General features: G+C 40.3%; 2 protein-coding genes across 2 annotated transcripts in view; both read left to right on the top strand.

Moving 5' to 3' along the window:
* The window catches only part of LOC124280255 (sex peptide receptor-like), a 128,988-nt gene extending 103,935 nt beyond the window's left edge, over nucleotides 1-25,053 (top strand). Inside the window, exons 3-4 of the mRNA XM_046716149.1 lie at nucleotides 19,284-20,286; nucleotides 22,249-25,053. Coding sequence (XP_046572105.1) covers nucleotides 22,939-24,144 — 1,206 coding nt within the window. The 5' untranslated portion in view covers nucleotides 19,284-20,286; nucleotides 22,249-22,938 and the 3' untranslated portion in view covers nucleotides 24,145-25,053. The remainder of the gene's footprint in view (nucleotides 1-19,283; nucleotides 20,287-22,248) is intronic.
* On the top strand, nucleotides 654-19,484 carry LOC124280254 (nucleolin-like). Its single transcript, XM_046716148.1, has 4 exons — nucleotides 654-837; nucleotides 2,011-2,024; nucleotides 8,501-8,716; nucleotides 19,284-19,484. The coding sequence occupies exons 1-4, from the start codon at nucleotides 654-656 to the stop codon at nucleotides 19,482-19,484; spliced, it is 615 nt and encodes a 204-aa protein (XP_046572104.1).
* Nucleotides 25,054-27,915: the final 2,862 nt, after the last annotated feature.

The raw sequence follows: 27,915 nt of genomic DNA, 5'->3' as shown, positions 1-27,915 counted from the left end.
GAAGGGCTATTGGGCGACAGTTTGACATTCACTACACCGTCATAAGTCAACGTGTTCAAAAACACCGTCAAACCAACAAGGTTAAGGACTGACGAAGGCCACGTCAACCCCGAAAGACGTCTCAAGTTGAGGATCGGGATTTAGCAAGCCTTGTGAGACGTCAGCCTTTCACTACAAATGGCGTCCTGAAGCACCTATGGCTCCCCAACAGACGTCTGTGCATTAAGTCTATAAGAAACCGCATAAAGGCACATGGGATGAGTCCAGCCTTGACCAATCTTCACAAGAGAGCTCATTTGGAAGGTGCATTGGAAGGTGCCTTGGTCGGATGAGAGTCACTTTTTATTGAGTGAGTCTGGAGGACCAAGAACAGTGCCGATGAGCCTAAGAATGTCAGAGCATCAATTCCTTACGGTGGTGGATCTGTCATGGTCTGGGGTTGTCTCTCCCATGATTGTAAACTGGACTTGGCAACTGTTCGTGGAAATCTCAGTGGCGACCACGACATCCGGGATATTCTGGATCCTGTTCTTGTGCCACATTTTGACAACCACCCATTAGCTACTCGCTCTGTATTTATGGATGACAACGCCCGACCACATCGTTCCCGACTTGTGACAGTGTTTTTCCAACAACACTGTAACCAAACTTCCATGGCCTGCCTTGAGCCCGGATCTGAACCCATTGGAGCCTGCCTGGGGCATTCTTGTACCTCGAGTGCAAGCACTGGGTCCGCCTGTGCAAGACCTGGCATGTTTGGACGCAGCTTTGCGCCGGGAGTGGCGGCAGCTGCCGCTGGAGCGAATCCGGAGACTCACTACAAGCATGAGGAGGAGGGTCAGAGCAGTTATCCGTGCACAAGGTGGATATGCACGTTATTAACATTTTTCAAGTGATTTGTTGTCTGAAGATGACAGAGAACATTTTCAGACTGAGAGACACTCACCTCTCCCATGTGTGAACTCTGCAGCCCCATTGTTGTACATAGGGATACATTTTGTTGACAAAACATTGTTGATGTTTTCGTGTCATTTTGTAAATTAAAATATTGCACATTTTCAAGATTTGTTGGTATTGTTTAGTCCAAATTGTTATCTTTCAGGAAACAATGGCGTTTAAGCTTTCCAGTATACATACTAATGTATCTCACCAAATTGATAAACGTCGGTGACGTGTCGGATTTTCCTACTTTCAAGCCTTCAGGCCGTGAGGGGGGAGTGTTGTGGGATGGTGGTGGTGGTTTAGCCTAATGGTTAAAACGTCCGTTCGTCACGTTCAAGACCGGGTTCGATTCCCCACATAGGTACAAAGTGTGAAGCCCATTTCTGGTGTCCACCGCCGTGCTATTGTTCGAATGTTGGTAAAAGCGGCGTAAAACCTCACTCACTCACGCACCCACCCTCACTCACCCACAGGCAGTGATATAACTGGTCGAAAAGGAACTCACCATCCCTTCGAGCTACCTCCGTACCATGTTATATACTGAGAGAAACAAATAAAGGAACACGGGGAAATCAAGCGTTCCTTTATTATTTTCCAGTTTCCATCTCCAGTTTAGATTGTTTTTCCCTCATGTATGCAACTGAAGTGATATTTGTCGATCGAAAATTAAATTAAATATTACGCATAAACAGAAAGTACGTCCCGGTAGTTAATTTATTTTTAGTATTCACAAGATGTAGCAATTACTTAAATGTTCAGTCTCTACTCCGAACTTGTCCCAAGCTGATTGCAATTATCTCTTTACATTCTGAAACATGGCGGGTTGTTAACCGGATAATAAAAATAAACGTTACGATGAAGTTATTGAGCTAAAGTCTCGTGAAAGATTCGAGGCCTATGTTTGACGGTTGTCAGAAAATGAATATCGACCTTGCCTGTCAGCCCGCTTGCTATATATTCGGTGTACATGTTTAACCTTTATCAGCGTTTATTTGCAAAGGTGGGCGATGTTTAGGTTTAATTACCGACGTATTGACGAAGGTGACACGTCAGCGTTTCTCGTTTCAGTATTCATGAAGCGGGTATTTGTCTCGTGTTGAAATAATTGCCACTATAACATTGCTAGTTGTATGTATGCAGACAGAATTGAATCAAAATATTTATTCTTGGATAAGGAAGTGATGCGGGTGACTATGGGATGATGACGCACGTTTAATATTAATATATTTTAATTTAATTTTTAATTTTAATTTAATTTTAATATTTAGTTAATTTAATTTAATTTAATTTAATTTAAACAAGGGAATTATCCAACCATTTAAATAATTTTAATACAGTAAGTAAAGTGAAAACGAATTAACTTACGATATGCAGTTGCTTCTGTGCATTTGTCAAGTTAAGCTGTCTGTTATTCCTACACTATCTCCAAAATCAGTGATGAGGAACCTTTTTCGTGTGTGTACATTGTACACGTGTTCGTACACTGTACAGGTGGTCTCCACCGTTTCAGTTAAGCGGTCTAGTTTTACGAACTCATCTCAGCAATATGTCTCGCTAAATGCTCAATTTCCGCAATGCGATTCACTTGCGTTAATGGCTTTGTTTCGCAACATAGACATTCGACGTTTCTTAGAACTACAATCACTTCCTGGATTTCCGTTCCACAAATCGAACGTAGCGATACGACAGACCTAAGTCTGTATTTTAGTATATGTTACGATCACTTTAGCGCCACGACTTCTTTGTGAAAAGGACCTAGGCTCCATTTTACGAAACAGTCGTAGCATTAAGACTGACACATGAATCTGCCTTAAATCATCGATCTTACAACAGTCGTAGCGTCACGATCACTTCGTAAAACGGAGTGCGAGAAGTGATCGTATCTCTACGAAAGGTCGTAAGTCCAAGTTAAAGCATAGAACGGACTTCAGGTCAATATAACACGTCTTATGTCATATCGGCTTTGTCAAATAAATCCTATTGGCGACTGTGCATTGCTCCATTTAAAGTAATCGAATTACGTCAAAGAGGATTACACACCACGAGAGCGGGATTACGACATGATTTCTGCGTCCTTCGCTCTTTACACACTTCCTCAATGCCAAACGTGTGGGTGTTTCCTAGAACTTGGAATTAAAAGACCACGTAAAGTTAAGATCGGCATGAATCAAGTACATCCTGTTATCTGAAACGCTAGGAAATGGATGTTTTATCATTATTCTTGAGATTCAGAGAAGTATTGCTATCAAACTGACAGTGCACAAGAAGGGAATGGGTGATTCTTTTGAAAAGAATGCTTATTCATTCAACAGATACCTACAAATACATTCTTACAAAAGAGTCACTGTATGCTTTTACAAAGACTTAACACCTTCCGTAGAGTTACGATCACTCCCTTTACTCCGTTTCACAATCGATCGTAGCGCTACGACAGACGTAAGTCTGTGTTTTAGTATGGTTACGATTACTTTAGCGCCACGCCTTCTTCGTGAAACGGACCTTTGCTCCATTTTACGAAGCAATCGTAGCATTACGACTGTCGTAAGTCTGGCGCTAAACTAAGGAAGTTACGACAGTCGTAGCGTTACGATCGCTTTGTAAACGGAGTCCGGGAGGTGTTATATTTATATCATATTAATTCAGCATGGTATTTGTTTTATCACATCAATAATAACAATATTTTTGCGGAAATGCCAGAAAAGTAAAGGGTTATAGTCGAAGTCTTTACAAAGAGTGAAGCATGCAGGAAATGATTGACATTATATTCATGAGATACAGACACGTACGTAAATTGATTCTAGTTATTGCTCCATGTACGCAGTCGTCTAAACATAAGTTTCAAGTTAGAGAACAATATACATGCATTTACATACTTTTCTGCTTCATAACATAGCCAATGACGTAACTTTGAAAAACGTTTTTTTCAGTGTGTTCTGTTATTAAAATAGTTAAAGTGAGTACAGATAATTTTTCATCATTATTTTATTTTATTGAAACGAGTAGATACTCTAAGTGAAAAATTCGTTATCACCGCTATTTCTATCGTCATCTGTGGCAACGACTTCATCAGCATCGCCTCCGTCATCATGTAAAAGTCGTGTGAGTTCCGTGGCATAATAGGTCCCATCTAACTCTCTAACTTCCGTGGGGCGGTAGGGTAGCCTGGTTGTTAAATCGTTCGCTCGTCACACCGAAGGCCCGGGTTCGATTCCCCACATGTCTACAATATGTGAAGCCAATTTCTGGTGTCCCCCACCATGATATTGCTGGAATATTGCTAAAATCGGCGTAAAACTAAACTCATTCATTCTAACTCACATTGTATCAAGCTGCTTATGCGTATCGAGTGGTTAAATGTGACCTTGTCAATGAGGTCATCCAGAGGCCTTAGGTCGATGTTCTTGATGTCACCCACTGGATTGTCTGGTCCAGCGTCCCATATTTACTGACCGCCATGATATAACCTGAAGATCAGAGCTGTTACGTAAAACAACATTCATTTATTCACAAGACCAATTTCTGTGCTTCTATGGAACAAACTGACACCACAGGACGTAAAGTATTTTCTCTTCACGATGATAATTTGGGTTTGATTCCCAATTTTTTTGTATTGAGACATGGATTTCATTTAGGAAACCCCGGTGCTCTCACTCCAAACCCTATTGCCATAATTTGGTCGTGAGACGCGTAAACCAACGCCCACTCGCCCTCTTCATCTTTGTGACATTTATCGTAACTGTTCATTTCTTCCTGAGACGTGAAACCAATTGCCTTCATTTTTGTAGTTTTCCGTTGCTATTCAGGATAATCTCACAATAACATCCCCGCGAACCTCTGCAGGGCAGCACGGAACCTGACATTCTGTTCAGAAATCGGATTAAATGCCACACCAATATAATCTGGAACACATCTAACAGCGTTCGTTTAAGTGTTTTGTGTCCAATGTGCCACAGCTTACTGACACAAATATCAAAATAACACAATGGATGTATTAAGAGCACGGGAATCGTCGTGCGGAGTTGCCTCCCTTACTGTAACCAGAACCTTGTGGTCGTAGGTATTTCTTTCCCCTCGCGTTTCAAGCAGACATGCTCTCATGATTTTTAAATGATCTTGCGTTAACAAATATTGTTTCCTCAATTTTATGTCTGTGATTTGTATATTTTTTAAAGAACGTCGTGCAATGCATAGTCGTGTTTAAAAATGTTCGACATGTGAAGATCCGGTTAGACTTTGTCTTCATCAACCCATGCTTGTCGTGGGAGGAGATCTACGAGATCAGGTCATCGTTTCCTGAGTGACCAATGCTCGTTATGTCAATCACAGGATTGGCTGGTCCAGACTTTATTATTTACAAACCACCGCCATGGATAACCTGAATGACCAGTGGAGCGTAAAACAACAAGCAACAACAAAACAACAGAAACTATCACTTGAAGTGTAACAAAGATTCTCACTCCTGAAATATAATAGTTGTCGCACGGATGCCTCCTTGGTGAAAATTCTTTCCTTGAACAAGTCTTAGCAACGACCTAGAGTTATCGCCCCTTAGCTACGCAATTAAAAGATAGGGGTGCTGAAGAGAGCTGTCAGCGTTCTCACTGATTTGAGAAAGTGTGCGGTGGTCCACTGATTAACTGACCGCAGTCGATCCGTCTCTGACCACGGCTTCCTAAACTGCCCACAGGGTTTAGCCGGACAATAGTACTTCTGTTGACGTGAATCGCGTTTGGCGGATAGTGTTCATGCATTCCTCGGGCCGGAGATTTTCATGACAATGTCGTTTAAGACACTACAATCTGCAGTGATTGCCAATAGTGTGTTCGAATCCCAAATTTGTTTTCGCACCATATCCCATTACACGCATCAGAAATAGTTACAAAATTCCTTTTCGTTTAAATCCAGTTTCGCGCTCGAAAAGATAAAAAAATCGAATCGGCGAAAAAAATCCGGAATCAAAGCAAAAGCAATCGAAGTGCAGCAATTATCAACATTCTTATGTTGTAAGGCAACTATCGGCAAATATCGGCCTCCCTTAATACTTCCTGGCTGGATAGCAGCGTTAACAGATTTGACTTGACGAATGTGTGCCGGGCCTTTTTGCATTCGTCTACCTTCGATGTTCAATATTATCGGAATTTTTATAGGCTTGTCGCTTCCATCAGGACACGGTGTTCGAGGTCAACACACGCCAATCCATAATTGAAGCCATTCCTTACAGGTGCTGAAACAACGACATCTTGATATGCTCTGTGTCGATTGACATGATGGGTGCGTTCGGGCGATAATATAATGCTGGCGGGAACATTGATTAATGTGACCGCAAGAATTGAATTGATCATTGTATTTTATCCGGGTAATTCCTGCCATCGTCAGCTCCTTAAGGGTATAATGTGTTATAGTTGACTTTTAGGGTGGAATGAGGTTTGCGTGCGTGCGGCTTTGGTTTGTGTTTTTCGTGCGTTTCTGCGCACATATTTTTGCGTCGTTCGTTTTTCCGTGCGTGTGTCAAACACTTATGTCTCTGAATATGGAAGGATGATTTCTTAGAATAGCATGTACAATGTCAGAAAAAGTGCTAAAAGCGGGTTAAAACACATTTTCCTTTTTGTAATGAATATTTAGACTGATTAAAGATTAAACAATATTTTCGGGCATTTTCTCAAATTTGGAAATGGCAGTGGGCGTTGCTTTTACTAAATATTATTGAAACTATGGACATGAAGGAGGAAAATTATTGATATTGTGCCACTAATAAATAAAAACAAACGAAAACTGGGCACACTTTGAACCACTTTCCATGATGCCACTTGTCAAAGGTCTCTATAAGGATATACATGTATTTGATGCTTTACATGTCACGGTATTTTTCCGACCCTCATGTACCTGTCAGTTATGTTATCACTTTGCTATCAGTTTTGTCATCATTATTATCATCAGTTATTCCTTCAGTTTTTTCATATGATATGTCATCAGTTTTTCAGTCGTGTCATCAGTAGTGTTGGAATTGGTTAAAATCTCATAATTGATGATTGGTTCATTACCGCCGATCAATCATCGAAAATAATTGGTTAGCGTCATTTATGAAATTTGTTAATGCACAAAAATATAAGGAAAAAATCATGTTATTTGTGGGGTGTTTTTGGCAAAATTTCACATCTTTAAAGGATGACTAGTATGTTAGGAACATAAATTTCTTGGTGTTTTTAAGATGAATTCAATCACGACTTGGAACAAGCTTGTAGTGCTTATGAAATGTAATAGATAAAACCAACCAAGTGAAAAATATTGTTAATGCAAACAAGTGTTCCAGAATTGTTTGTGTTCGATTATGAGAAAACATGATCGATTGCTTGGTCGTTCATTCACTACGACCAATCTTCGATTATTTCAATAAATGGGACCACCACTAGTCATCAGTTATGTCATTGTTGTTTGTCCAGTTATCTGGTTATGATAGTTTTATCATTTCATATTACATCAAATACTTTAGCAGAATTGCATCATTTTGTCATCAGTTATGTCATCATTTTGTCATCAGTTATGTCATCATTTGTTCAGTCCTGTCATCAGTTGTTTTATATCCTAGTTATTACATCAGTTATTTCAGCACTATGTCATCAGTTCCATCATCAGTTCTGACATTGAATATTCCATCAATTTTGTCATCAGTTCTGACATTAAGTATTTCATCAATTTTGTCATCACTTCTGACATTAAGTATTCCATCATTTTTTTGTCATCAGCTCTGACATTAACTATTCCATCAAATTTGTCATCAGTTCTGACATTAAGTATTCCATCAAATTTGTCATCGGTTCTGTTATCAGTTCTGAGATTAAGTATTCCATCAATTTATCATTAGTTCTGACATTAAGTAGTCCATCAATTTTTCATCAGTTCTGTCGTGAATTCTGACATTAAGTATTCCATCAAATTTGTCATCAGTTTTGACTGAATCAGCATGCCTGACCACACAATCCCGTCAGTTGCATCTTGTGACAGTCATTGATCGCTGACGACCGACTATACACCGGATTTGCACGGTGGACTTGAGCATCTGTAGATCGCAGTTTGGAATGGTTCTATTGCAAGTCGTGGTTTTAACAAGAGTCAGTCTTAAAAAAGACTATCTAAAATACCAACATGCGCCATCTGTCTGAAACAAAATTGCTTTTTCCAATTGTTTTCCTTTTTTTCGGTAAAACAACTACTTGAGAGTGTTCTTCATCCTGCCGATAACTTGGAGATTCCGCTGAAGAAGGTGCCCTTTGGTCATATGTTGTTTAAACGATGCTGCCATTGAGATAAGTCGAGGATTGTAGAGATCAATGAGTGGACTATCAAAACAAAAATAGATTCCACTGTTTGCAAGTGTGTTAATAATGACAATGCTGCTGCTGCTACTAATGATGATGACGACGACTACGAAGATGATGATGATAATGATGATGAGGAGGAGGAGGACGAGGAGGAGGAGGTTGGTGATAATGATGGTGATGATGGTGATGATGATGAGGAGGAGGATGATGATGAAGAGGAGGAGGAGGAAGAGGAGGATGAGGAGGAGGAGGAAGAGGACGAGGACAATGATAAGGAAGAGGAGGAGGAGGACGAGGACAATGATAAGGAGGAGGAGGAGGACAATGATAAGGAGGAAGAGGAGGAGGACGACGAGGACAATGATAAGGAGGAGGAGGACGAGGACGAGGACAATGATAAGGAGGAGGATGAGGAGGAGGACGAGGACAATGATAAGGAGGAGGAGGAGGCGGTTAAAGCTACTAATGCAATGACTGCAAGCCACATGCATGCTAATTTGCACAAATCTTCGCCTTTGTAGTGAGAAGTATCCCTATCCCTCAAGATTTGCGTCTATTCACCGGTTAACAATTTTCTGCAAGGTGCCAGTAAGTCCGTGGCTGCTGTCTTAATGACATACTCTTCCAACAATTACGCCCCGTCAGGAACGACATAGACGTCGTTGTGTTCAATGGTCTCACTGCGTTTGTTCTTAACTTTCAACTACAAGTCATGCCACGCTACCTGACGAGCACAGAGGTAATCAATACCCGTTCTAATTACAAGCCAGTGTTCATTGGTAATTATGAAGTGGGTTCGTGTCTCAAGGCTTCGCTTCATGACAACTTGTAAGAGTGTAAGAATATTTGCCGCTTTTATGGTTTTGCTGAAACCATGTCTAGACGCGGAATGGCAAATCGTTTTGTTAATCAAAATTATAATAACGTTTCAGCTATATTTGGATTCTTTAGACGGTGACGCTTTAATGAGGTTTAAACTTACGAAATCGAAAGGTGAAAAAAAACACCCCAAAACATATGGTAAATCAAATTTCATTGGCCTAACCCGCTGGTCTACCTCACCGCTTAACACATTGAAGGTTTGTTAAGGTTTGTAAAGATTTGTGAAGGTGTGTGAAGGTGCGTGTAGGTGTGTGATGGTGTTGAGACAATTGAGGAAGACGTCGGACAATAGTAGAGGACTGAAGACAATAGTAGGAGACGTCAGACAAAAGTGTAGGACAGAAGACAATAGTAGGAGACGTCAGACAGTAGTAGACAATAATAGTAGACAGCAGACAATAGTCAGACAAAAGACAGTAGAAGACGTCAGACAATAGTCTCAGATAATAGTACATAACAGAGACAATAGTAAAGGACAGACAATAGTAAAGACGTCACGTCAGACAGACAGATGTCAGACAATAGTAGAAGACGTAGAAGTCGTCATACAATAGTAGAAAACGTCAGACCTGAGTAGAAGAATTGTAGCAATGGTAGCCGGCATCAGACAATAGTAGAAGACGTCATACAATAATAGAAGACGTCAGACCTGAGTAGAAGACTTATAGCAATTTTAGCAGACGCCAGACAATAGCAGAAGACGTTATGCAATTGCAGAAGACGTCAGACAATAATAAAAGGCGCCAGACCAGAGTGGAAGACTTCTAGCAATGGTAGCAGACGTCAGACAGTAATAGAAGACGTAAGACCTGAGTAGAAGACTTCTAGCAATGGCAGCAGACGTCAGACATTAGTAGAAGACGCCAACAGATGTCGAGTGTGCCAGACAATAGCAGAATACAACCGCTTAACACATTGAAGGTTTGTTAAGGTTTGTAAAGATTTGTGAAGGTGTGTGGAGGTGCGTGTAGGTGTGTGATGGTGTTGAGACAATTGAGGAAGACGTCGGACAATAGTAGAGGACTGAAGACAATAGTAGGAGACGTCAGACAAAAGTGTAGGACAGAAGACAATAGTAGGAGACGTCAGACAATAGTAGATGACCTCAGATAATAGTACATGACAGCAGACAATAGTAAAGGACAAAAGACAATAGTAGAAGACGTCAGACAATAGTAGGAGACGTCAGACAATAGTAGACGACCTCAGATAATAGTACATAACAGCAGACAATAGTAAAGGACAAAAGACAATAGTAGAAGACGTCAGATAATAGTAGAAGACGTCAGACAATAGTATCAGATGTCAGACAATATTAGAAGTCGTCATACAATAGTAGAAGTCGTCATACAATAGTAGAAGACGTCTGACCTGAGTAGAAGAATTGTAGCAATGGTAGCCGGCATCAGACAATAGTAGAAGACGTCATACAATAATAGAAGACGTCAGACCTGAGTAGAAGACTTATAGCAATTTTAGCAGACGTCAGACAATAGCAGAAGACGTTATGCAATAGCAGAAGACGTCAGACAATAATAAAAGACGCCAGACCAGAGTGGAAGACTTCTAGCAATGGTAGCAGACGTCAGACAGTAATAGAAGACGTCAGACCTGAGTAGAAGACTTCTAGCAATGGCAGTAGACGTCAGACATTAGTAGAAGACGCCAACAGATGTCGAGTGTGCCAGACAATAGCAGAATACAACACACATTTGTGGAAAATGAATGCAGGTGCTGATGAATTAGTTATTAATGTATTGGAGAAACCCATATAAGTCATTGTGACATGGATGACAGGTATACTATTCCAAATTGTTCCCGACAATTGACAGACACTTCCAAGGCTGTATATTCCCGTATGCATTCGTATGTAGTTTTAAGGTGTGATGTTTTCCAGCTTTGTACGGATCAATCCGGTCTTAATGCAATTATTCATGGTGACACTGTATCATGAGCTTGATATTCAATATTCCATGCAGCTTAAACCAGAATATAAACACAGCTGGGATCTACCGTTTCAACTTAGTAGTCGTTCTAATCTTGTGAACATCGGTATTTATTATTCACATGGTGTGTGACATATGTTAAGATGAGCAAGGTTGATTTCAATTCTTCGTCCTCCTTTGATGGGAACCTGTTTTGTGTATCAGTCCAGAGCGTGTGTTGCTCAAATACATGAATACCTTCCATCAGCGGTAAAACAAGATATTCGTGATAAGGCCATGTTTAATACTTGTTAATATAGCAGTGCTTTAGACTTATTAGTTAGGCGTATACTGTCTGTTTTAGAAAAAGCCTTCTTTTAGTCATGCTATGAAAGTCATGTTAAACGCTTGTTTTCAGGGCTTTAGACGTATTATAAATGCGTTGCTTTAGACTTGTTAGCAAGGCCACCTTTAGAATGGTTAATTAGTCATGATTTAGACTAATTATGAAGGCCATGTTAGAGACATGTCATTATGGCCTTATTTTAGACTTGTCAGTGAGACCATGTTTCAGGCTTGTTCATGAAGCCATGTTTTAGATTTATCATTAAGGTCTTGTTTTAGACTTATCATTAAGGCCTTGTTTTAGACTTATCATTAAGGCCTTGTTTTAGACTTATCATTAAGGCCTTGTTTTAGACTTATCATTAAGGCCTTGTTTTAGACTTATCATTAAGGCCTTGTTTTAGACTTATCATTAAGGCCTTGTTTTAGACTTATTATTAAGGCCTTGTTTTAGACTTATCATTAAGGCCTTGTTTTAGACTTATCATTAAGGCCTTGTTTTAGACTTATCATTAAGGCCTTGTTTTAGACTTATTATTAAGGCCTTGTTTAGACTTATTATTAAGGCCTTGTTTTAGACTTATTATTAGGCCTTGTTTTAGACTTATCATTAAGGCCTTGTTTTAGACTTATTATTAAGGCCTTTTCAGATTTTATTATTACCTTGTTTTAGACTTATTATTAAGGCCTTGTTTTAGACTTATCATTAAGGCCTTGTTTTAGACTTATTATTAAGGCCTTGTTTTAGACTTATTATTAAGGCCTTGTTTTAGACTTAAGGCCTTGTTTTAGACTTATCATTAAGGCCTTTATTATTTTAAGGCTTGTTTTAGACTTATTAAGGCCTTGTTTTTATTATTAAGAGACTTATTATTAAGGCCTTGTTTAGATCTTAAGGCCTTGATTTTAGACTTATTAAAGGCCTTGTTTTAGACTTATCATTAAGGCCTTGTTTTAGGCTTATCATTAAGGCCTTGTTTTAGACTTATCTTAAGGCCTTGATTTAGACTTCTATTAGTAAGGCCTTGTTTAGACTTATTATTAAGGCCTTGTTTTAGACTTATCATTAAGGCCTTGTTTTAGAACTTATTATTAAGGCCTTGATTTAGACTTATTATTAAGGCCTTGTTTAGACTTATTATTAAGGCCTTGTTTTAGACTTATTATTAAGGCCTTGTTTTAGACTTATTATTAAGGCCTTGATTTAGACTTATTATTAAGGCCTTGTTTAGACTTATTATTAAGGCCTTGTTTTAGACTTATTATTAAGGCCTTGTTTAGACTTATTATTAAGGCCTTGTTTTAGACTTATCATTAAGGCCTTGTTTTAGGCTTTTTTAGACTTATCATTAAGGCCTTGATTTAGACTTCTATTAGTAAGGCCTTGTTTAGACTTATTATTAAGGCCTTGTTTTAAACTTATCATTAAGGCCTTGTTTTAAACTTATCATTAAGGCCTTGATTTAGACTTATCATTAAGGCCTTGTTTAGACTTCTTATTATTAAGGCCTTGTTTTAGACTTATTATTAAGGCCTTGTTTTAGGCTTATCATTAAGGCCTTGTTTTAGGCTTCTATCATTAAGGCCTTGTTTTAGGGCTTATCATTAAGGCCTTGTTTTAGGCTTATCATTAAGGCCTTGATTTAGACTTATTATTAAGGCCTTGTTTAGACTTATTATTAAGGCCTTGTTTAGACTTATTATTAAGGCCTTGTTTTAGACTTATTATTAAGGCCTTGTTTTAGACTTATTATTAAGGCCTTGTTTTAGACTTATTATTAAGGCCTTGTTTTAGACTTATTATTAAGGCCTTGTTTTAGACTTATTATTAAGGCCTTGTTTTAGACTTATTATTAAGGCCTTGTTTTAGACTTATTATTAAGGCCTTGTTTTAGACTTATTATTAAGGCCTTGTTTTAGACTTATTATTAAGGCCTTGTTTTAGACTTATCATTAAGGCCTTGTTTTAGACTTATTATTAAGGCCTTGTTTAGACTTATTATTAAGGCCTTGTTTTAGACTTATTATTAAGGCCTTTTTTAGACTTATTATTAAGGCCTTGTTTTAGACTTATTATTATAGCCATATTGTGGCCTTCTTTGACGTCATGTTGTAGAATCGTTATCAGGTCCATGTATTATATATGCTACATAGTTCTTCACACTTTCTGTCGACGTGAATATTTGCCATGGAAACAATAATTCCAGGGGACAACCACCAGTAGCCAAGCAGCCTAGTATGTCCATATACCTGATGTCTTTACGTTTAGCAATTAGCACACATGCAGGAGGCACCAAACCCACCAATACCCGGTAGTTAGAAAGTAATAAAGTAGAATAGATAGAATATCAGTCTTGCAGTTATAGTCTGTTTGCAGTGAAAACGTACCGATGAATTTCACTCTAAGCAAAAACGTAAATCGATTAAAGCGAAATTAAGATTGCGAATCTTCATAATTTTACCTTGCCAATTGAAGATTCAAATCTCAGAATTTTATTCACTTAGGATAAAAGTTGTTTAACAAACGATCATAGTTTCAAATCGCTATTATTGATTTGTATTACAGGGGTTATGCACATCAGATGAAACACCGAGAACAAGTAGGGCTGGTCTAAGTTAACGCTCATCACGTACCGCACGTGCATTTGTTTCACTGTTTCACCTACTGCGCTTACCCCTTTGTAATGCAAACCAATAATAGCGATTTGGTGCAACGTTTCCATACTGATTCTTGTATCGTTGTCATACCTGCTTGACACCGATACAAGAATCTGTATAGAAACGTCGCACCACCTGAATAAAGAAGTTGTTCATCCATAAGGTTTGTCCTTATCTAGATTATTCTACTAAAACAGGGCGAAGGTGATTTGAATCAAACAAGCATAGGATTGGGGAAGCCACAAAACATTGTGTGAGTGACACATTCAATAAGCTAGCAGACGAACGGGAATGTTTGTCACTGTTCTTACGCCTTCAATTGCCAGACATTTTTGCAATCTTGTGGGCGGGTCAACGCCTTTTAAAAATGCATTTTCGATTTTGTGTCATATTTGGCAAAATGGCAACAATACACAGACTAAGTTCTTAAGGATATTTAGGCGTCAGATCAATCAAACACAACAATGTCATCGTTGGAGGTCGAATTTCATTCGTTTGTCCGCTGTGATTGGAGATAATCTTGGGGGCAAAAACACACCTTGCGTGATTCCTGCATAAGCCTATTATGCGTTTTCACAGTGTGTTAGTTCCACGAAAGAGTGGAAACTCATTCTCCGCAGGATTAAAGCTACCCAAAACAAAGCCCTTTTCTAAACTCAGCATTTTATAGGTATCCTTAAATGCTTTTGAAGAACATTAAAGTTAAAAGATCGGGGTTTAAACGAAACCATTCCATCCCGATAAGCTCTGTTAAACCAACATTATTGACTCAGAACGTGTGAAAATCTTGTTGTTGTTTTTACAACATGTGTTTTCTTGGCCTGTTGTGCCAATAACGTTTACTTAATTCAAGTTGGGGATTACAGTTAATGATACGAAAAAGGTGAGGTGAGGTTTAAATGTGGTGTTATGTGGACATCAAGACAAGGATGGCCAGGACAGGCACCATGAACATACACGTAAATGCAGTGTGTGTATATGTGTGTGCGAGAGAGAGAGAGGGAGAGAGAGAGAGATAGAGGGGGGTAGAGAGAGCGAGAGAGAGGGTGCGAGAGAGAGCGAGGGAGAGAGAGAGGAAGAGAGAGCGAGAGAGAGAGAGGGAGAGAGCTAGCGAGAGAGAGAGAGCGAGAGAGAGAGGGAGAGAGAGAGGGAGCGAGAGAGCTAGAGAGAGAGAGGGGGGTAGGGGAGGAGTAAGTAATACACATTATTCTTTTACAAACAGCCATCAATCCCTAACATTATTTAGTTTAGATACCCACGACACTACGTTTGCAACAAACGTGCTTAGAACGACCTGTTCTTTTGAGTTCATTGTATAGATAGTGAGTTTATGGTGTATGTGTGCAAGATAGAGTGCAGTGTGTGTGTGTGTGTTGTTTGTTTTTAAAAAAATAAATTGTTTTGTGTGTGTCTGTGTGTGTGCGCGCGCGCGAGAAATTGAGAGATGCAAGTATTTCTGTGATTTGTTCTCGTGTGAGAGAGAGCGACAGGGTCAGAGAGAGAGATCGCGTTTGTGGTGTGTTTGTGTGCGGTATGTGTGTGTGAGAGAGCCTTTGTGTTTGTGAGAGAGAAAGAGAGAGAGAAAGAGAGAGGGAGGAGAGAGAGAGGAGGGAGAGAAAGGATGTGTGTGTGGCGTGTGTTTGGTTGTGTACGTGTGTGCGAGAGAGTGAGTGGTGTGTTCTTGTGTGTGGGAGAGAGAGAAAATGAATGATGTGTGTTTCTGCGGTGTGTGTTCGGGCGACCTTAAAACACCCTGGTTAGAATTGGTCCCACATACTTCTCGTAAGAAGCGACTAACGGGATCTGTCGGTCCGGCTTGCTGCCCTGGTTGACACATGTCATCGTATCCCAGTTGGGTAGATCGATGATCATGTTGTCAATCACTGGATAGTCTGGGTCAGACTACATTATTCACAGACCGCCGCCAAATGCTTGGAATATTGCTGAGTGCGGCGAGAAACAAAAGACTAAAAAATGACGGCGGGGGACACCAGAAATGGGCTTCACACATTGTACCCATGTGGGGATTCGAACCCGGGTCCTCGGCGTGACGAGCCAACGCTTTAACCACTAGGCTACCCCACCGCCCCTACCAACTGGTATAAGCGTTTGATCGTGAAGTCGCTTTACACAAGGCTGCAATGTGCGAAGTCATATTCAGGAGTACCTTGTCGTGACTTTGCTGGACCAATGCAAGATGTGGCAATATCGTGCTGGCTCTTGTTTAAACAAATTGACAACATCTGCTCAAGCACAGAGCATTGACAGGCAGAGTGTCCGACAACAGGAGTGTTAAGTGAGTGGCCTTTACCATTTCGCTGAAGCTCACAACAACAAACTATCTTATTAATTGAGGATTAAAACCACGACCAGCGGTTCCTGACAGGACCAAGGGACATAACTCTACTGTGCTAAATAGTTCTAAAATCGCTGTTTTATTGTTTGTAAATTAGAGAATCACAAGCGATAAACAACACATCCACACACTCAATAACAACTGTAACAACTGACAAACAGCGATATCTATTTTAGAATAGAGCGTGAAATCCGAGCTTCCTTAATGGTCGTTGTCGAGACGCGGCTTCTTAAAATAACACATTCATTCAAAGAATAATAACTTGTTTTTGTTTGTCGTTTCTGAATTACTACTGTATTCCAAAACAGGATTTGAGTTACATCTACACTTTTGTGTGTAGGTAAAAGTTATGTTTTTCAGAATTAATCTTCACAAATATGTTTATCAAGGTCAACGATACTGTATCAGTTACGGGCTCCAGGATTCTTTATAGGACTATTCTGTTTCCGTATACACTATATCCATTCAGTCAAGGTGAAATGGGAAAGACTGTGTGTAGGGGAAAGTATGTGTATATGTGTGTAGGCGAAAGTGTGTGTGTATGTGTGTAGGGGAAAGTAAGTGTGTGTGTAGGAAAAGTAAGTTATGTGTAGGGAAAAGTAAATGTGTGTGTGGGGGGGAGTAAGTGTGTGTGTAGGGGAAAGGGTGTGTGTGTAGTGGAAAGTAAGTGTGTGGGGGAAAGTAAATGTGTGTATAGTGGAAAGTAAGTGTGTGTAGGGGAAAGTGTGTGTATAGTGGAAAGTAAGTGTGTGTGTAGGGGAAAGGGTGTGTGTGTAGGGTGAAAGGATGGGTTTAGTAGAAAGGGTGTGTGGGGAAGAAAGTACCTGTCTGTAGAAGAAAGGGTGCGTGTAGCGGAAATGCTGTGTATAGGGGAAAGAGAATTTATAGGTTTAAGGGGTCTACGTTGACAGTGGATTTTTGTCATGCGTTAATGTACCGATAATAATTACCGTCTTCTAAAGATTTCGGGATGTCGTCCTACACTGTACAGTGTACACTGATTTTATTTCACCTCACCACGTGATGAAGACTCCCTCCCTCAATGCCTCCTCAAGGACAGCAATACACGTTCAGTATCGATTTGAAGCCGATGTTTTCTGACAAAACGAAGCGTGTTGATAACAAAGACCACTTATCCGATGACACTGTGTACTTGAACTTTTGCATTTGGACATGTACATTTCATACCAGACATTCCAAAGGTCACTTGGTTTTCTTTAACAGTGAATATATCTTTGATCCCGTGCTGTGTTTATATGACATAATGGGACTATATATACCCTGCCCGTGCTCGGGATTAAGGGGAAACAAATCTCGGTTCTGTGGGAGTGTAATATGTCTGAGTGGGGTATCTTTGTTGAACAACGGCTGTATGTTACAGAAGACAAACAATATATAATATCGGCTGTAGACTGGACGCACACACGCATCCACACGTGCATGCACTTCGTTAAATTATCTTGACCACCACGACAATCACCATTCACGCAGGAGCGTAGCTACCATTACAAAAAAAAGCCCGGGTTTACACATGATATTTGCTCACAAGGTTGGACAAGCCCTTGATACTAACTACATGTAAAGCTTTGCAACATATTGGGCTTACATGAGAAAACTGGCTTGCTACGCTTGTCACCTCAAATTATATGACCACAAAGACAAATGAACCACACACACGTGCATGCACGTGATAAAATAATCGTGAATATCACAACCATCTTCAGTGCGACCCGTCATCTGACCACAATTAATAATGAAACACACACACCTGTACGCACTTCGTTAAACCTTCACCACCGCTATAATCCCCATGCACCTCAAGTTATATAACCGCAATAACAAATGCAGCACACACTCGTGCATGACGTTCATGCACGCGCACGTAGCACATGGTTAACGACAATCATCATTCATCCACGTTATATGATCACACTGACAAATACAGAACACACACGTGCATGCACCTTTTTAGATAATATTGACTACCACAATAATCTGAATTCGCCTCACGTTATATAACAAAAATAACAAATAAAGCACACACACGTACATGCACGTCATACACGTGCACGTATCACATCGTTAATTAATCTTGGACAAAATAAGCAAATATACGTTCGTGTAAATGCAGATCAGTCTCTCTTGACGCCATTGTACTTTACAATACAAAAACACGAATGTCATCAAAACCGTTGATTTGGCCACTTTTGTATACCTTTGTACATATACTCGTCGCAGAAAAACAACATGTCTGCAACTGTTACCGTAATGGAAGACTTTGGTCAAAGTCCCAGGGGTGTTTCGACGCTTTATAACACGCTTCTTCACCAAAACATTAATTGTTTGCCTTTGAAACGAACCAGTGAATCTCGAAATTACATTTCCGCTGTCCGAGTTGTTTCAGCGTCAGGTAATCCCCTCAGGGAGTTGAGCGAATCAGCCATGGTGTCGTGATACCAGTTCCGCTAACGATCAATGTTTAGGACTATAAAAACCCGCTACGGTCAACTCGGCCATAACGCCCCGACGCCTACCCACAAAGGACAGATTTCGATTGCTTGTTAAGCATTGATAACGGGATCCGTTGACTAGCAATACCGGCTTTAATATCTCGGCACCGCGAGCTGTCACAAGTCCCACTATAGATCAAACAAACTACACCTTCAGTCCACCACCAACCCACTCTCGAACATTGCGAACGCGAGTTAGCAAGTTTTCCAGGAAATCAAACCAGCGTTTAATACTATAGACCCACCTCCACCGCTTCTGTGATTTGTTACAGTTGGAAGCGAGGACCCCCGCGGAAACATGTCTAACTGAACGCCGTTCCTCATGCTCTGTCCTCTGTTGCAGGTGCTTCGAGCCAGCAAGTGCTCTCGTCCACTCTCATACTCCAGCGAGCGGTGTGCGGAGCGCATTGGCTATCTGGAAACGACGCTCGCCGTTAAAGAGTCTCCGTCGAGTCCATTCTTGCCGCGGCAGTGCTGTAGAGTTGTCGCACCAACTGGAGGCACAGCGTCTGATATGAGAGCGGATATCGGAAAGGAGATTTGAGGGCTCTCATCTCTGGCTTCGTGTGTTTTTCTTAGTAGAAAGTGTTGCCTCTTTCCGGACTTGTACAGCCTGGCACGAGTCTTAAGTACTTCACGTTACCTTTGGAGACATATGTGACTGTTTGTCATCATCCTGTGGATATTTTCGTCGCCTCCCGCAGGCAAACTATTAGTTTTGTGATATACTGTGCTAGGTGTTTCTGCTTGGATTAACGTTCAACACCTGTGAATCAAGGTAATTTTGATATCATTTCATCATATGAATATTCAGTAAACATTTCGTCTCCAGACTGACTTGAATGTGCGTTGAGTTGTCAGGTTGCATGTCAAATAGGCGAACATCGAACGAATCTGCTAACGATCCAAGACTTCGGTAAACGGTACGGGAGTTTAACGTTTCACGACGTTCAAGACACAGATTAAAGAATACCACCCTTGAATTATTACACATTTCCTTGACAGACATTCAGTCAGGAGCCTGCCATTAATTAACCAGTGAGAGAGTACGGTCACAAAGCCTTATGTTCAAGTAAACTTGGATATTTACAGCTTGGGCTTCGAGTGTGTTCTGTTGCAAACAATGTGAAGGGAAGCAAGTTTGCTTCGTGATAACATCGACGTCGATGTGGTGGAGTATTTCACGTTGCTGGATAATGGTCTTCGTTGTGGTCAGAAATAGCACTGTCAGTGGTCAAGATCAAGATTAAGCACTTGCAAAACCTTCATAAAACCTTCATAAAACGTTAAGAAGACTGTGTGTGTATAACGATTTCATAGGAAGGGCCAAGCGATGGACTTCACATGTAAGTATATTGTGTTTTTTTTAATTTTGTAGGCTCCGATGATAATATATTGAGACTAAATGGCCTGGACCTGAATTGTTAGTGTTATATGTGTTGTAAATGCAGTGGAATCCATTAATATTCGACTAGCTGCCTGATTGTCTTATTTGTCCCTCATCTCCACAATCTCACCCATCCCCGACTGAAGTGAACGCAGCCCCCCTCGCATGAATCTGGAACAAGAGACATAAAGCTGTTTTTTGTTTATTGAAATACTCATGCATATTGTGTAGTGGCCCCAACATAAACACACAAGCATGCATGCTTTCACAAACACAGACAGGCACATACAGAGAGAGAGAGACAGACAACACACATAACTCTCACACACACGTGCACGTGTTCACACACACAGGCAACACACAGAGACAGAAAGACACACGCAGACCGCACACACAGAGATAAGCCCGTATATTACCAATGAAGGTGACATTACATTGTCTCATCAAATGTACCATTCCTTCTGTGACTTATGAAGTCATAAAGCGGAATAAAGCTGGCGAATTGGTAAAATGTCATGCGCAGACTTCTGGATGTATATATAATATGTATAGAAAGAAATATACCTATAGGTATATATATGTATATATATGATATATCTATATCTATATCTCTAGGGGGCGGTGGGGTAGTCTAGTGGTTAAAGCGTTGGCTCGGTACGCCGAAGGTCCGGGTTCGATTCCCCACATGGGTACAATGTGTGAAGCCCATTTCTGGTGTCCCCCGCCGTGATATTGCTGAAATATTGCTAAAAGCGGCGAAAAACCAAACTCACTCACTCTATATCTCTATCTATATCTCTATTGAACGATCGATCGATAGATAGATAGATAGATAAACATACAGAAAAGTATATATATATATATATATATATATATATATATATAATATATATATAAAGAAAGTGATGAGAATACCGCGCGTACAGTAGTACATATATATAAGAAGAAGTTTCTGAAATAATCACACGACACGGATCTTCTCCAACATGTTTTCATATATATATATACTTTTCTGTATGTTTATTTATCTATCTATCTATCTATCTATCTATCTATCTATCTATCTATCTATCTATAGATAGAGAGAAATAGAGAGAGAGACAGAGAGAGACACAGGGAAAGAGAGAGAGAGAAAGAGTATATTCCATTAAATATGCAGGTGCAGATGAACATATGATTAAGATAAACAAGCTGACGTAGGTAAATTCAGATGTATAGACTTAGATGTAGGGTAACTTAGATATGTGGGTAAAGGTATTCATATCGAGGCAGATAGATATACAGACAAACATATACACGAAGGTAGATATATACTCATATATATATATAGATAGGATTAGATAGATAGACGTATACATATATACTAGTATATATATATATACAGGTAGAAAAACATATAGACGAAGCAGATATGGAGACAATTAGACATATGGACAAAGGTCGACATAAGAAGATACATATACACGTAGATCATGATATAAGTAGGTATATCTAGAGATGTTGACCGACAGATAAGTAGATGGATACATGCACGCAATTATGTTTGTAGACGTGCAGATAGACTGACGGACGGACGGACGGACAGCTGCATACACAGGTGGATGGAGTATGCGACAAGTAACGGATTGATAGACGGATAAATGATTTGTTGAAAAATTGAAAATTTGCAGAGAGCATCACGTAGACCTCAACCTGTTACTCGATTCACATTGCTTAGGTCTGACTCATGCTTAGTTGTGTTCTATCTGCGTGAAATACGGTCGAAAATATCACGATATATTTCATCCCTTGACATTACAAATTCCTATTATTGTGCCGCAATTCCCAGACATAACAGAGTCACGTGACCGCGCGACAGCAGCATCATCAACATTTAACGTCTGTCGCCACTTTCACAAACCATATTGTTGTTTCATTGTAGATTAACGTCAACGCCCCAACGTCAACGTCACCGCAGAAGGTTATTGCCTCGTTCTGGTCTCGTGACGTCGCAACCTTGCCCAGCTCAACCGGGTACTTGCGTACAGCATCGGGCGAAGCGAAAACCGGTCAAACTTGCAAGGGTGGCCACACTGTTTTCAGACTGACGTTTTTGTGGAATATTCTCTTTGGCAGTTTTTCATGTTTAGTCGGAGTTGAAGTTGCGTTTACACATTTAAAAACCAAATGAGTGTCCGCCGAGTGTGTTTTTCAGAGGAACAAGTTAAACTATTATGAAATAGATACAGAGATATTATTCATGTGGATGTACGATATTGGAGACAACGTGTGACTTCCCGGAGTTTTGGGTCACTGGAACTGTTCCACAGATCCCGTGAATTGAAACATAAGATGACTTCTGTTCGTGAATGAGGACGAAGGATTTCCCAGGACATCAATATACTGAGTATTAATACTGATTTGATACTGTGAGTACTGACGGAAAACATCCCTCTGAAGGAGATTAATAACTATTTCGGCGTGTCTGACTTACCCACATTTCCGCGGGACCAAATATTGACCACAGGTTTGTTGAACTAATTTCTCAGCCAGAGCTTAGGATCTGGTAACGGCGAAGTGAGCCGCTTGTAGAATTAGCCCTCTGTTCGCCTTTAGTCGACGCCATCATGATATGATAAAAGTGATGATTGACAATATATCGGCAGATTCCAAGATGGCGACAACTGACATGTCTACCACGTTGAATTCAACATGGCATTCAACACCCCCACCAATGATGAAGAAATACCTATTTCTACCAATGATGTTCCCGGGGCAATACTCGGTTCCGATAAATGGCTACATCTCGCCGATTCTCGTATTCTTGACAATAATTAACAACACCTTAGTGTGCGTTGTCCTCTTGAAGCGACATATGCGATCTCCCACCAACGTGCTTCTTGCAGCAATGGCGATCTCTGACATGTTGACAGGTGTGTTTCCAGTTCCAATCTTTATCTACTTTTTTGGGACAGAACGTTTTCGAGAAATTGTACCGTACGAATGGTGCTTCGCATATAAATACTTATCGGAATATATACCCATCATTTTCCACACTGCATCAATCTGGCTCACGATGGCTCTTGCCATACAAAGGTATATCTACGTATGTCATTCGTTCCGAGCAAGAACGTGGTGTACGATACCAAACGTGATCCGAGGGACAGTTGTTATATATTTCATCGCCATACTTAGTCAGCTTTGTAGGTTCTTCGAAGAGGAGATAACTCCGATTGCGCTTCCTTCCGAACTCCACCCAAACCAGACTGTGATTGGCTGCGAATTTGGCCACCGGAAGTGGGTTGCCGGGAAATTAGATATATATTATAACATCTATTTTGGATTTCGGGTGATTTTCATCCATTTAGTTCCGTGTATTTCCCTCGTCGTTATGAACGCGTTGTTGATTTACGCCATGCGTTGTGCGCAACGTCGGCGTATGCAATTATTACGCCAGAACAAAAAAAGCGAGTCAAAAAAGTTGAAAGATAGTAATTGCACGACGTTGATGCTTGTAGCTGTCGTTGGGCTGTTCCTTCTTGTGGAATTCCCCCTCGGTATACTTATGATTATCATGATCGTGGAAAATACGTTCCACTTTTCAATCATCGAGAGGGAGACGATGAACATCCTGTCCCTCATGTCCAACTTCTTCATCCTCCTTAGTTATCCCCTGAACTTCTTTATTTACTGCGGAATGAGCAAGCAGTTCAGGGAGACATTTAAACGCCTGTTCACTGGAGGCCAAGTTCAGCTGGACCGAGACTACTCCCAGTACATGACCTTGCCGACGGAAAATGGTAAAACGGCCGTTACTGGTGACGAAACCGCACTTTAATTGAAAGTGGCCTAATTTACGGTTATTACTGAAAGAAATTGTCGATGTAGTTCCGGAGTGAATGGAAGGCTGCAGGCCGACGCCCCTGATTGGCGTGACGTTCACAAAGACGACGACGTGTGTTTTCACGGAATAATCGCCAGAACATCAAAGGGCTTTCTGTTTGTTATGGAAATATTTTTTTTTGAAACTGGAATGACCTGTGTCCCCCTTGCCAACTGACCAGGAACACAATGGACCATGTTTTACAGAGGGATACCGCCGTACCTGCTTGTTTTTTCCTAACGCTACGAGTGTTGACAGAGGCATTGGTATGACTGCACTAATATGGACAAATCTAAGTTTTGTACGCTTTTTCTTTGCACATCACCCCGTGACATGCTTCAAAGGTGACATATATATTGTAGCGCGTGTTTGATTCTTTTTCCTGCTCTGTTGCCATGACTACAAATTTCATAACATCACCCGGAAACATATTCATTGTGCCAATCAGAAGACATACATGAACCTTAGCTTCTGTAGTCGTCAAGTGTAGACTAGTTAAGCAGTGGAAAATAGCAGGCTGATTTATCTCCCTTTGGTACAGCCTTGACCCCTCTGTACCTGAAAGCGAGGCCAGTATGGCGCCTATTTATCAGCCTGATATTAAACTGTTTTGATAGTCTCCTCGTTGTATATTCTCATGAAATCACCACACAGTAACCACAGACTTATCTTTCATGATCAGTATTATTTGATAGTTATGAAAGTGTTTCATATGAAAGCATATTATATATCTACAGACAGGTGTCTTTCTGGCCAGAGTGTATACACATATATTAAATATATTATATATCTATATCTATACATATGTGTGCCCGTCTACTTTTCCTGCTGCATGTCGTCCTGCGAATAAACTATTTAAACGTTGTATTTATTATTTTAAATGCTCCATCAATCAGTTTGGCTCAGGGCGGTGTGGTAGCCTAGTGGATAAAGCGTTCGTTCGACACGCCGGAGACCCGGGTTCGATTCCCCGCATGGGTACAATGTGTGAAGCCCATTTCTGGTGTCTCCCGCCGTGATATTGCTGGAATATTGCTAAAAGCGGCGTAAAACTATACTCACTCACTCACTTGGGCTCATGAAAAGCCATGTGACTTCCAACTGTAAACTGACGCCAATGCCAGATTCCAAGAGTGGAATTCCACAGTGTCCAAGACTCAGGTGCCTAGGGTTCCAGGAATATTTGCAGATATTGCTAGCTTTAGATTTAGATTCGTTTCGATTGTAAAGTATAGATTTTCCCGCGTTTTGCATTTATTATTAATTTATAATAAGATTTTGGAATGTATTATGTTTCCAGATAATGAAAATATTGAAAATTTCAAGTTGTGCGGCGTTGCCTATTTAAGCGGTAGGATGTTTCTAATTTAGTGATGGCGTCCATCGTTGAAATTAATTTTATAATATGAGTGGTATTTCTACGTTAACATCGTTAACAGACAGCTGTTGTTCTGAACTAATATTTTAGACATCCAATGATATGGATTTGTTGTCACATGACTGTGTACAGTTGTCAGAAGCTTGAGTTGTTATACTGACGGCAGAAATTAAGGGAACAGAAGAATATTATGGCTGAAAGTGTTCATCCCCATGAACAAATCTCATGACACCAACATGAGAAAGATATTTTTTAAAAGCGTATGACCCATTATTCAATGATATGTCACAACCCTGCAAGGTCGATGTGCAATTTCAATACGCCTCGTGTGGCGTTGAAGAGTTCCTGATAATATGTATTGCTAAATTTTATAGTGAAAATTCGGATTGTCATGACAATAAAGCTTAGGTATCTGCACCGATACAATTTTAATAGAGCAAAGCAAATAGAATGCCTGGACTTGCTTCATTCAATGCTTTAGCATTACAGTAAGGGATGGGTAGAATAGAATAGATATGACCTATGGGGTGTAAAACAGACAGGTTTGTGATGTAAAGCAAATTTCCATATGTTCAATTGTCAAAGACTATCAGTATATTAATCCAGTGAGCAAGACGGCTCAGTCGCCTGTGGCTGCAATTCGATGAGAGTTGTCTCCCTTGTCGGTTCGAATCTTAGATTCGGTCTGAATATGTTTCTAGTTTGTTTTTTTAAGCCATATACATGTTTAACCCAATTCGAAAAAACCATCTACGTACTTCATCACACAGAAAGTAACTATAGCATTGTAAATTTAATTCGGTTTGAAGCCCAACTCACTAACTCACTACTATTAATTAACCAAACAAAACCATGATATTTTTTCTTCATATCTTTTGCAATGTTCAAATAAAAACATAAAACAAATTATTCACATAAAAATTAAATAAAACAATCGATCATCAAACTTAAAATTGCCGACGGATCAAAGAATCCTTACAACGAACATGAAATATAATACCCTCAGCGAAAGTTGTGAAACTGCATGTTTTTTTTGTCAAAGAATATTATTTTACATTTTCCGGTAGATGGAAAATGTCATGTGTGAAATTTTGTCTTTGAGGTAAAACAGTAGCAATGACAAAACAGCTTCTCGGTTTTCATTGTAATGATGTCTTTCACGCAGGATATGGAAACACTCCGTTACTCGTTTATGCTTTTTATGCTTTTATGCTTTGAGAGTAGGAAATTTATTCTCGTGTATACACTTAGCACCAAATAGATGTTTGGTATTCGATATTCTGCAGATATGTCTGCGGAAGCCCAAATACATTTAACATTGTGAAGTATTTTATCCAGAACGTGAAACCTGTACTGTCGATCTGATCCAGAACCCAATTGGAAGACAAGCATAGGTACTGTCGATCTGATCCAGAACCCAGTTGGAAGACAAGCATAGGTACTGTCGATCTGATCCAGAACCCAGTTGGAAGATAAGCATAGGTACTGTCGATCTGATCCAGAACCCAGTTGGAAGATAAGCATAGGTACTGTCGATCTGATCCAGAACCCAGTTGGAAGACAAGCATAGGTACTGTCGATCTGATCCAGAACCCAGTTGGAAGATAAGCATAGGTACTGTCGATCTGATCCAGAACCCAGTTGGAAGATAAGCATAGGTACTGTCGATCTGATTCAGAACCCAGTTGGAAGATAAGCATAGGTACTGTCGATCTGATCCAGAACCCAGTTGGAAGATAAGCATAGGTACTGTCGATCTGATCCAGAACCCAGTTGGAAGATAAGCATAGGTACTGTCGATCTGATCCAGAACCCAGTTGGAAGACAAGCATAGGTACTGTCGATCTGATCCAGAACCCAGTTGGAAGATAAGCATAGGTACTGTCGATCTGATCCAGAACCCAGTTGGAAGACAAGCATAGGTACTGTCGATCTGATCCAGAACCCAGTTGGAAGATAAGCATAGGTACTGTCGATCTGATCCAGAACCCAGTTGGAAGACAAGCATAGGTACTGTCGATCTGATCCAGAACCCAGTTGGAAGATAAGCATAGGTACTGTCGATCTGATCCAGAACCCAGTTGGAAGATAAGCATAGGTACTGGCGATCTGATCCAGAACCCAGTTGGAAGACAAGCATAGGTACTGTCGATCTGATCCAGAACCCAGTTGGAAGATAAGCATAGGTACTGTCGATCTGATCCAGAACCCAGTTGGAAGACAAGCATAGGTACTGTCGATCTGATCCAGAACCCAGTTGGAAGACAAGCATAGGTACTGTCGATCTGATCCAGAACCCAGTTGGAAGATAAGCATAGGTACTGTCGATCTGATCCAGAACCCAGTTG

The sequence above is a fragment of the Haliotis rubra genome, unplaced genomic scaffold (assembly GCF_003918875.1).
Source record: "Haliotis rubra isolate DU_JTF1 unplaced genomic scaffold, ASM391887v1 Scf263, whole genome shotgun sequence".
NCBI lineage: Eukaryota > Metazoa > Mollusca > Gastropoda > Lepetellida > Haliotidae > Haliotis > Haliotis rubra.
Note: the sequence above shows the minus strand (reverse complement) of the source record. Positions and strands in the feature narration are given on the sequence as shown.